The sequence below is a fragment of the Echinops telfairi genome, unplaced genomic scaffold (genome assembly GCF_000313985.2).
Source record: "Echinops telfairi isolate 266 unplaced genomic scaffold, ASM31398v2 ScPeMD7_7468;HRSCAF=8506_0, whole genome shotgun sequence".
Classification (NCBI taxonomy): Eukaryota; Metazoa; Chordata; class Mammalia; order Afrosoricida; family Tenrecidae; genus Echinops; species Echinops telfairi.
This window is the reverse complement of record NW_022111369.1, coordinates 36,946,871-36,959,370: the sequence shown is the minus strand read 5'-3', so window position 1 is coordinate 36,959,370 and position 12,500 is coordinate 36,946,871. Positions and strand designations below refer to the sequence as shown.

The following is a 12,500-nucleotide window of genomic DNA, read 5'->3' as shown; positions in this document are numbered from 1 at the left end:
GATGCTCAATGAGAAGGCATCTATTAATCAAGTATTCACAATATTCCTTATTCAAAGATAAACTGCTCAAACTTTCAACAGCTTTGAAAAACCCACAAATTTTAGTCTATGTAATTTGACAATTACATTCACACTAATTTTGATATAAACCAGATCAAAACATTAACACATACCTCACCAAAACCACCAAAGTACTCCCTTATTTTCTCTTCAGGTGTATCTGGAGAAAGGCCACCAACAAAAATTTTTTTAACAGGTTCTTTTGTTTTCATGGCTTTGGCCCTTTTAGGGTCAATCACTTTCCCATTCAATTTATGTTCTTTCTGATCCATGACCTAAAGAAATTGAAGTTTTTCATTTTAAATGCTTTTCTTAACTAGAGTTCACAGAAAACTTACTTAAAAATTATTAGTTAAGTACAGATTATACCAGGTATATAATGACTGACTCAAAATTAAACTGTCATGTGGTGATATGACGTGGGCCAATACATAAAACCAAACACCAAACCACTTGCCAATTCTGACTTGGGGCAGCATACCCTGTGTGTGTCAGAGTAGAACTGCATGCCACATGGTTTTCTATGGCTATGGGCTTTCTGAAATAGATCACCAAGTCTCTCTTCAGTGGTGTTTCTGGAGAAATTCATATCAACTTTTCGCTTAATCATGCTTTTAACTATTTGCATAACAGGAACTAACATATACCAGTGTCTAAATCTGAGGTTGTTCAGATCGTAAAGGAGGCAAGCACAAACTTTACAACTAATGAGCTCAGATAACCACAACCCCAGAAAACTCTGCCATTAAGTGAATTATGACTCAGAGCAATCAGAGAAGATACAACTTCCTCCACAGGGTTTCTTAGGCTAGTGATGTCTACAGAACACATTGCCAGATTTTTCTCCTGGCACAGTAACTGGGAAGTTTGACCTGTAAGCCATTCAGGAAGCAGCCATACACTTAACCATTGCACCACTAAGGAGCCTTATAAGATGTCCATCAGCTGCACAAATGTGGTTGGTACCTTCCCTTAACCAGGACCAAAATGATCAGGTTAAGTTTCTCGCCTACAAATTCCACTGTCTTTCTGTGAATTTGCCAGAGCACTTTCTTTTAAACTAAGCTTTTATAAGTTTTCATTCATCCAGGCCTTGCACTAACAATATTCAGTAAACAATTTTTGAGTCCAACTTTTCCATCATAAAAACTGTCTATGGTTAATAAAGCTTTTCCTTCCTAGACTTGCAGAAGGGGAACCATAAAAAATGGGCAAATCCACTGTTACCAACCCATCCACATTTCAATATGTTATACCAATGGGTTTCAAAAGGTTATGGAAAAATTCTTCTCTTTCCACAAACTTGTTGAACTCCCCTTATACAGTGAAACCTGTGAGAGCTGGAACTCGATGGAACTGTTCCGTTTATCATGGTCATGAAAATGTTCTTCCTTTTGACAGGATGTGTAGTGTTACCACTTTCTAGCACTCATTTAGGGAGAAATACTTATTCTCCTCTGACACTTTTCCAATATACACAGGTTCCAACTTTCACACATTTTTACTGTATTACATATTAAAGTATTACTGATTTAGCAAAACACATATATAAAACACTACCTTATCTACACTCTCCGACTCTTTAAATAGCACAAAGCCAAAACCCCTTGATCGCCCTGTGATAGGATCTAACTTCAGAGTGCAGTCTACAACTTCACCAAATTTGGAGAAGTAGTCCTTCAGATCTTTCTTTGTAGTGTCCCAGCTAAGGCCTCCTATAAACATTTTCCTGCAAAGACAAAAAGCAATATTAAAATGCTAAAAATAAATTAAAACTTTGCCTTATATATTATCCAAATCAGTAACACACCTCAAAACTGCACCATTTTTAAAACTGGGCAGCATATTAAAATGTCACTCTTCCTATATAACCACACATCCGAAGTATCCTATTCCAAAATGTTTTACATATCACTGCTGCTCTTGCAGTAGAGAAGAGTAAGCGAGCAGTATAATAAGTCTTTCAACAGGCTAACTTTTATAACATGTTGTCAAAGTACAAATGCTGGACATTCATTTTAAGTTTTTCTCAAATTATAAGTTAAATGTTACCGGGAGCAAAATATAGAATTTTAGCTTCATATAGGCTTCGCAGTGAGTGGCAACTAAGACCAAAGGTACATAGTAAAAACAAAAAGTTTAAGGTGAAATATTACGTAAATTATTATTTATCATCATTACTTGTGGCAACAAGTCATATAGCTAAGATCCGAGTTCTTTTAATGCTTTTTATATCCTGCCTGGCCCCTACCAAAAAAAAGAAAGACATACATATATGTACACACACATATATATATATATTCTACCTTTTTAATTTAAGAGACAGATTTAGAATTTAATTTCAAAGGTAAACTGTCAGAAATTGTTGAGTTAAAGAAAAAGTTCACCATGATAAAATTCCTGTTCCATTTTTTCTCATTTTCATAACTGGGAGGTGGATCTCATCTGAGGAGAAGGAGCTGGTATTAACTTCCAGTTCCCAGAAAGAAATTAAAGTCTTTCTTTCATTAGGGAACTACTCCATCTTGTGGGATTTAAAGATATTGCCATTAATACCCACTCTTACAATAAGCCAAAGAACAGTCCTGGAATTAAGTCTTCTCCCCACAAATGCCATGTTACTGATCTTTTTATAGTTTGTTTTTGCTTCTAATGACAACAGTACTTTAAATTGACAAAGAATTACTTTAGGTATATTCTTTGCTTCCCATTTCAGGTTACATTTTCAACTTGGACAGGCATTCTTAACCTGTGCCATTTTAAAAACTTAATTTTCAAGTAAAATTTTCATGTTTTTATTTTATATTCGATACATCCATAATGCTACGCAGGTTTATTTTAATGTTTACTGTCAATGTTGTGGGATATGGGTTGTTTTCTCCATAATACATGCTTTTTATTCAAATAAAGCACTTTCTAAATATTCATTCCATATTAATGTTTCTTTATATAGCTAACTTTTAATCTAAAGGCAAAGAATATTTTTCATTACAGATAAAAGTTCATTACTAATATTTACTCTTTAAAGGTGAAGAGCCCACTGGTATTTTTAAAGACCAGAAATAAAAATGACTACAATAAAGCATTGGCTTCGAGTGCTCAATATCCATGAGAAGTTCTAGTATAGAAGCCACTTCCACTGAGACTTAAGTTATAAAATTACATCTCTGATCACAGAAAATTTTCAAATAAATAATTGAGCAAAGATGGTCTGAAATTATTTTAGCCCAATCAAAATAACTAAGGCCATATTTTAAAAAGTTAAAAGTTGAAAATTGTGTCTGATCTGTTCCCCAGAACTGTTATTTAACCAAAGCCATGTTTATTTTGTGAAAGTACTATAACACAGAGAATGAGGCATATCTAAACTATTATTCACAAGCCTCAAGTGTTTTCCCCAGCATAGGTTATACCAGATTTTGTAAATATTAGATAAGCATGCTGGCACTAAGTAAAGTGCTTTAACAACTCTCACCTTTAATAGTCTATTTCATTTTTACCTTAAAATGTTGCATATGCCAATCTTAAGAGTTAAAAAGGTTTACCAAAAATGCTATCCTTCCTGATTTATCTACATATTAAATATCCTGGTCAATTACATATACATGTGTATATATGCATATATAAATATATAAAACCCATAAGTTAACAGGCTCTGAAATAACTGGAATAAAATCTATAGTAAAGTATCAGCTATTCTGCATCTTTACAGAGAACAAAGAACTAATTATTTCAGAGCTGGAAGTTCCACCTTCCTTAAAAGTACTGCTTGCCTTCCATAGCCCACTTCATGATTAACTTTTACTACTTAATAATCATGATCTAACACTATGGGGGTCAATCATCACTGATACATTATGCTACTTCAGAATGTACTTCATTGATGTGAATTCAGAGCAATTAATTAATGCAAATCCCGCCCCCACCTTAGTGTTTCATTTGTAAACTTACATAGGAAGTTAGTTTCCCATTCAATTCACATCCAAATTACTGAGACTTTGGTTGCAATCCTACAATCTGTCAGGTTTCCTCATTTCCTCCCTGGATTTCCCATAATCAGGGTTATTACTCCCTTCTCAGTCTTCTACCTTTACTTTGGGGCACATGCTGCCCTTTTAAACTTTCTCAATGTGTCAAGAAAAAGCATGATCTCTAGGCAAGAGACTTAGTGCTATTGTTTTAGAATAAATTAACATCTATTTTGGCAGTCCCCAAATCCTATGGCTTTATTTCATTCTCTAATAAAATTTGCCCCACAACTGATATTCACAGGTAAACTATCAACTCTGTACTATCTTTCTAAATGGGATGTATTAAATCCACATCTCTAATTAGCAGGATTACCAAAATGTAACCCACACAAGTAGCTGTGAATCATGCCTGTTCATCTAGATTCTGGTGAAATGGCAACTTATTTAGCTTGTCTACAACATCAGTATTCTGACCTGCACCCCTTCAAATCATGAGATTGCATAAAATAGTATCAATATAAATATTTCATCTGAATGCTGAAAAAACAGTATTTGTGGATGCCATTCAAATTACCTGTGTCCTTAAGCACAAAGACTGACTTTCAAAGTCACCCCTGCAAGAGGTGTACATGTTTTCCAATAGAAAAATCCTGAACAGTCATGTTAAAATTGTCAGAAGACTTTCCTCAAATAGCACCAGAAATGGGACCCTAAAGCATATTAGACCCTTAGTTGTAATTCAAATTTTCCTCATTAAAATGTAGGGCTTCCACTTACAACCACCTAAGCAATAATGGAAGTCTCCTTGCTTTTAAATACCAGCCTTACCAAAAAAAAAAAAAAAAATACTAGCCTTACCTAACTACTGTTAACAGTAAGTTATACATTTCAATAGCCATCCAGTACTACTCAGGAATCTAGACAGCTTTGTGGGACATTACTTTGTCACCTTTTAGAGAAAGGAAGGTTAATAGAGGGCATTTAAGCCAAATTGCCAGTTTGAATCCCAGCTCTGCCACTTACTATCTGTAAGATCTTGAGAATAAAAAACCAAATTCCAAAGAATAGCTTATCCTACTACTTGCAGAGGATTAAATGGCATTAAAAGAGCAGAGAACAGAGCAGGACACATCTTAAATGCTCAATAAAAAATATAACCATAATCACCTGACAATAATCAACAAGTTATATTGTCAAACAACGCTTTCATTTATTCTTTTTTTTAAGTCAATAGGCTATATGGATGAGTTACATGACATTTTCTAACATTAAGGAGGAAGGATCAAGGAGAGATTTTTATAAACAGAGCTAAAGATTACTTTGTTCAATGTGAAGGGTTTAAAATAAACTAGATATAATGCTAAAATAACCCATGTACATATATAAATACTGGATATTAGGCTACCAAGTCTCTCAAATATAGTTTCCAAGCTCATTTTGAAGACTTATTTATACTTAAGAATCATCTGTATTGTACTTAATGGAAATAGTAAGCAATAATTCAAAAAACATAAAATATGGAAAAAATACATATGGAACAGTACTGGTTGGTAGAAAAGAACCAATTTAAAGACTGCTTCTTCCGACCAAGGAAATGTATTTTTTATGGTCTACTGAGTTGGAATTGGGCTTTTTAAAAATTAATATCACTAGGGTTTAGGGATGATTGCCCTGTTATTTAAGATAAAATGATAAAACACACACATTTGGAATTGGAATGTAGATCAAAAACAAAAAGTATACTTTAACTCTGAAACACTTTCTCAAACTCTTAATCATGGTTTCATAGCAAGTTCTGACAGTTTAAGTACTACAACAAAATGTTACCCCAATAAACGCATTTCAGGTATCTACCATAATTGACCAATCACGGTCACCTTTTATAAGGGACGTATGCGTGTAATATTTATACTTTTTGATATTGCTTCAACTATTCATATTAAAATTCTAAAATGATATAAACTATAATGAAATATTACCAACAAATTAAAAAAACAGTGTATTTCCTTCAGTTACAGTCTTTGAGCGTTAGCTCACTTCACTAGTCATCTATAATCAGGGTCAAGACTGGAATTTGCTTTTCACTTAATTTCACATGAGTGCTGTTGTTAGCTGAAGTGGAGTCAGACCCATGGTGAAACCATGGTGCAGAACAGAACTGTTCCCTCGAGTTTTCAAGTCTTTACATTCCAGAAACAGATGGCCATGCCTGCCTTCCAAGGGTAGTTTCAAAAGGCCAGTATTTTGGTTAGTGGCTTAGAACTTATTTACACCAACCAAGGACTGGGATTTTAAAACGTGTAGAAATTACATAAGGTTGACATTTAAACATACCAATAACAGGTAAAAAAAAGTTTTTTAATACTTCATCTACAATATGAACAAAAATTTTTAGTTATTTGAAACTATTAAATGGCCAATAGTTTTTTAAAAGCTGCTTTAGCCCATAATTCAAATTCCAGTATTATTTCCCCATCACTAGAGTAATTACCCTCCCCACAAACTTTCTTATATATTAAAGAGGACACTACTTTCAAGTTAATTGTGGAATCCTATTTTCATTCCAGACTAACATATGCAATGGATAAGATTTCCAAAGCAAAATTAATACCTCTAGCCTAATATATTAAATCTCATTACTCCAGACTTTAAAATGAACCTAATTTACTCTAAGAGTGAGCTAAGTTTAAGCCATAGCGTCTTGTTTATTAAATGAATCAACTTGTAGGTGCTTAAACCAGTATTTCCCCATCTACGTTTCATTATAAGGAAGCAATGACACCTTTTCTCATTTTTACTTTAATAAACTCAATGTTTTATGAGGTAAAACTTGAGTTACCTAGGCGCTAGGGAATGGAGTTTCACCAATCTGTCAGTTAATGTTCTGGTTAAAAATTACAAACAGTTTCTTATTGAAAAGCAATTTAGCGCTAAAGTCTAAAACTACAAATTTTTATCCCTTTGCAAAACTTTAGCTCCTGCAACGCTTTAAACCCCAATATTTTTCAATAAACGTTAAGTGAAAATTATAGACAATCCATTCCACGACATCCTCTGTTATACTGCTTTTTTTAGCCAGCAAGGGGACTTTCATAAGTTTTTGGGAAATGCAACTAAAAGAAAGGACTTTTCCCGCAAACTTTTTCCCGCAAACTTTTTGAAGTCCTCATATTTGGTGACAATTTTTTTGGGGGGGGGGTCATTTCACTTAACAGGACTAAAAAGTTGTGTTAGGTGTAGTAAAGACTGTGTTAAGTGGAATTCTACGCTATCTGGGCTTTGTGATGGTTTAAAATCTAGATAAGCAAGATTCTACAGCGCACAATTCCAGACTTAAAATTACTGGCGAAACTTTGCAAATAATGAGCCCCCACCCCACCCTCTGGCAAATATTCTTACATGTCTACCTCTAATGTACAATATGTCATATTCCAGAGACTGAAACATGCTTACCTTTACTCCACAGGAGTAAATCACAGACAGCATCAACTATTAGAGTACCTGATAAACACACACAAGCTATCAAAGCAGGCTACGTAGTCAATCTTGCCATGATGAGCGTTGTTTCCCACATATAAATCAACAAACCAAGTTAACAAACATGTTATATTACCTGAGACCACACTGTTGTTGAAAGAGAAGTAACAGAAACAAATTCCATGCTTCCTACATCCAGCTCAGTGCCCTAGCTACTAAAATATTAAAACGTGCCTAAAGTCAAATCAAACTTGGGACTAACAGAAGGTATGTTTTACTCCATTTGTGAATGTACATTACATATGAAGTGCAAAACCTGTAGTGGAATGGGGGAAAGTTCCAGCATCTGCAACCTACAACTAGTCATCCAAAATTTGTTAACTCAATGTTCTTAGTATGGTCTGAGACATCAGAAGGTCTAGGCAGTATTAACAACATACATCAAAAATGAATATGCAAAATGATTCATATGGCTTGAGAAAAACACCAGGTTTAAGGCATGCAAAGAGGCTACAAAAGGTTCTTGAGAAAAAGGGATTTTTCCACTAATTTTTTGAAGCCTTCTCATAAGTACCTCAGAAAACTTAGTAAGTTTTCTCCATTTACAAACCTAAAGGGCCAGTATATTCTTATCTTTCAGGATAGATATGAATTTGAAATAGTCTTAACATGAAAAAAAAAGTCTTACTAAACTTCTTCCCTTACAATGTAAGGCTTACATGTTCATCATCTAAGACCTACATGAGCGGTTTCTATAGTTTACTACTGGCAACTTATTAAAAGTTACAGAGAATGCTACAACCAAGACCCTTCTCATGGTCTCAGCTTTACTCTTCACCCACCTTTACTAAATCAAGTTTGGCAAAAACGAATTGCCCTAGAGAACTCGAACTGCTCCATGAACATTAGAATATAAATTACAAAAACTGAAAGCACGTGTGGGTCCATTACATTTGTACAATGACAGTTCCAAAATTATACTGTCATATGTAGTATTGCTGTTCTTTGGCTAATTAAATGGGCCTACCTTCCTTTCTAACACAATTCAGTCAAGTCAATGTAAAACCGTGTCTAAAAGTAAAAGTAAATAGTTTAGTTCTCCACTAATCTAATATTTTAAATTCTCTATACACACCCTCTGCTCACTAGTTTGTTAGATTGCATGTCGTTCATTTGCCAAACACAAAATAATTTTAAAGTACCTACCCCCAAAGGGCAGAAACACTACTGAACAGAACAAGTCTGCACTATGAAATCAAATGGGTTAATACCCATGCTTATAAGCAAAACTATGAATGCTAAACTGGAAAAATTAAAGGGGGTATACTTACATTAAACTATAGAACCATCCCCCGCTTCCTAAAATTAGTTCACTCTTACATGAAAAAATCTAATAAATTGATGTGTGAAACATTTGTAGGGTAAAACTTTACTCACTTTCTCAGGTTAGAATTCTTTTAAAAAGCACAACCAGGCTTATTCATGACTGAGATTTCAAAAAGCTCATGGAAAAAATGAAACTAAAAGAGAATACAACCCTTTCCAGGGATCTTTTTGAAGACCCCTCATTTTATTAAACTGCTACGATTCAGAATGGGAGCATGTTCTGAAGCACCAAAAACATTTAAAGGTCTTGAGGGGAACATGATGTGGCTGGGTGTTTAGGCAGTCATTAGAAAACCTGTAATAGATCTTACACAAATGAGAACATTGTTTTTAAGTATACTTAACCTCAAATGAACAACAGCAAAAACAATTTCTGTGGATGTCAATCGTCATTTAACATGCTCATTAATTATGTTTGCTTTACATCAAGTCACCCTCCAAAAAAGCTATAAAATTACACAGTATCAAGTAGGTTGTTAAGTATTCTAAAGTTTAACAATGACCTTCAAAAACCCAAGTTTATGAGCATTCAAAATTACAGGAAATTACAATTTAATAATAAAATATATAGTAATAGCTTTTAAATAGTTTTAATTTAAGCTCATTTAGTTTATCATCATAACTACTGGTGAAACTGCATCACTACAGCACCCAATAGTAAAATAGATTAAATTCATCTAATTTTATCTTGTCAAAATCTGACCAGTCTCTGTGCCCCCTTCCCTGTTTTCCCCTATGCCTATATCTAGTCTGCTGTATTTCCAGCAAAAACACTGAACAGACTGCCATGAGAATACAATAGTAAGTAAAATTTTTCAAGATTAAAATTTTACTCTGACTAGGTTCTTAAGATAGAATGTAGTTTACATTAGGATTAATAACTATCTGCAAATTACTTATTCACCTGTGGCCCTCCATACTCCAGTGCTGGTGGATACAAACCCCTGGAAAACTCAAATATGCTCCTAAAGGTGGAAAAATGGACATTTAGGGCGGGACAAAAAAAAAACAATACTCAACCTACCAGCCCCTTCAAGAGGAGTCATGCAATTGTGTACACTAGTCAACCTAATATTCCAATATATATATAGTAGTCAACCTAATAGAACTAATATACCAGGCCAAATGACCCTGAAAAGGAACAATCTGAAAGAACTGTAGTAGAAAGCCACACCAGCTCTCCTCCAATTGCTATTAGTTTTATTTACAAATGATTGAGGATAAACAAGTTTTCATTATACCATACCATTTCAAAGGTCTTATTTCTAACATTGACACAATACTTTTTCATTTACAGAATTTTTAATCTTAGTATAATAACATGCAAGACACGTTAAGCACGTTTTATCAAGTACCTTTTAGCATTAAAATTAGAATTCCGACAAAGTTTTGATGTAAGTCAATACTGAAATTGTAGTAATGTTTCATTCCCCACATAAAAATTATTAATTATACTTAGCTTAAATTGGCCAAACCGAAATTACATGCATTAGCACAGATAAAAAACCATAATAGTATCAATTTTGCCCAAAGATTACAAAGACTAAGCCTAAACAGATTTGATATCCCAGGAACAAAACATCCTGCTGCTCTAATGTCTAGAATTTCCTGGGGATTAATGGGCAACTAACACAAACCCTCTATATGTTATGGCCATTGAAACCTTTACAAAACAGAAATAAAATTTAAAAGTTTTACCATTCTTCCCGCTGTGCCGCCGCTGCTTCAGTGTGTCGTGGGGAGGAGTTTGAATGGCTAGGGAATTAACAACCGGTACAGCAACCAATCAAAATTCTAGTTTTAGTTTTTCACATTGCTAGGGTTAAAAACTTTACTTCATTTACACTTCAGTTCTATTGTAGGTAATTATAAAGGGAACTGCTTTGTGACTTGATAACTGGGGCTAATAGAAAACGTGCCCCACTGTTTACAATTAATCACTTTGGTGCCTTTGACCAAAGGAGAGTATTTAGGAAACAAAACCCAAGATGCTTAAAAAAAAAAAAAAAGTTCGTTCGTTCCCAGGTATTTAAAATATTCCTTCCTTGAATTTCACAAAACTCAAGATTAGTTGTTTTGTTTAACCAAGAAAAACTAGTTTTCCCTCCCACCTCCACTTCCCTTCCCACCACCCCCAAACCAGCACAATCAGCAAAACAGCCTGACAAGAACCTGCCAGGGCTGGGATTATTAAATCCTATTTCCAAAACTCTTCTCAAACGCTTCTTCCTCCCCCTCCAAATCTTGTACTCTCTTTTTCAAAGAATATAGCTGTTTTCTAATACTGGATTAGAGCGACATTTCATTGCTTTTACCTCCCACCACTATCTATCTGGTTAGGTAGTGTGGTGGAGGTGGGGGGGGGGGACAACTCTCTGCCCCGTTACAAATAGGTGCAGAAGCGTTAACCCAAGGCCAACTTCAGTAACTGGAAATTGTTAAGAACACGCAAGAAAGACCCCGATTAAGTCGCTCCTACTAACTCCAGTATTACAGTCTCACTCCCAAATGCTGCATTTTAATATTCTAAACGCAGCTTTCAGCATTATATGCAAGTGTTACTCCGGATGGAGAAAGCGAATGATTACTTAAAAAGCTACACACACACCCCAAAAAACCCCCACATCTCTCAGCACAATAGGGTGCTTTTCATTCATTTTGTAAAAGCGGGCGGGAAGGCCTTACAGTGGGTTGAGAAAGCGAGGAGAAGAATCGGGACCAAAATGGATCCTAGTCACCGGGGGCCACACACGCACCAAACAAAACTAGGGTCTGGGGAGCCCAATAACTGAGGGCGCGAAAAGGGTGCGCGGGGAGAATACAGACAGCAGGGTGGGGGCAGGGCAGGCCGGTCAGGAGCGGGCCCCGCCGCCCAGAAACTTCACTAAAGCCTGCAGAGCGAGCCACCAGGCATTTTACCAGGCCCGATCTGGTCCGTGGCCCGATCGCGGGGCCTAGACACTTAAGGCGTTGTACGACAGAGCCAAACTTCAAAAATGCAAAAAGAAATCCATCTGGCCTGGAGCCGGAGCGAGAGGGGGCGGCGGTGGCGGGCGCTCGGGACAGCCCCCAAAGCATGTGCTTCTAAAAAATCGCACCGTCTCGGGATGGTGCGAAGCGCCAGCTCATCCTTAGCAATACAGGCAGAAAGCCTTTTATGAGTGTCCGCATTTTTTTTTAAATGGCCGGGGCCTAGAAAACGAGGGGGAGGTTAAACGGGAATTTTTTTTTTTTTAAGGAAAGAAGAAAAAAAAAGTACGCCTCGACGGCGGGAAAAAATCCCGGCGGGTAACTGGGTGGGAGGAGACGGGCGGCGCGGGAGGGCGGGCCGGGAGCAGCATGGTGACGGCTAAGGGGGAAACGCGTGTGGTGGGGGAGGGGCGGCAGGCCGGGCGAAGGAGACGAAGGCCGGGAGCCCGCGGCCAGCAGCGGGGAGAGTGCAGGGCCTGCACCGGGGCCTGTGGGCAGGCGGGGGAGAAGCGGGAACGAGGCTTAATGGCGGAGGGAAGGAGGAGGTGGGGGAACTACTTGGGCCTGACTCTCCCGGGCCGCCCCTTACTCACCCTTCATCCTCCTCGTTCTTACTGGCGTCGATCTTCGCCCCCT

At 36.5% G+C, this 12,500-nt stretch overlaps 1 protein-coding gene across 1 annotated transcript in view; it reads right to left on the bottom strand.

Moving 5' to 3' along the window:
* The window catches only part of HNRNPD (heterogeneous nuclear ribonucleoprotein D), a 38,027-nt gene that overhangs the window by 4,505 nt on the left and 21,022 nt on the right, over positions 1-12,500 (bottom strand). The window contains exons 3-6 of the mRNA XM_004703227.3: positions 12,458-12,498; positions 10,593-10,649; positions 1,621-1,789; positions 174-335 (exon numbers count right to left, since the gene is read on the bottom strand). Coding sequence (XP_004703284.2) covers positions 174-335; positions 1,621-1,789; positions 10,593-10,649; positions 12,458-12,498 — 429 coding nt within the window. The remainder of the gene's footprint in view (positions 1-173; positions 336-1,620; positions 1,790-10,592; positions 10,650-12,457; positions 12,499-12,500) is intronic.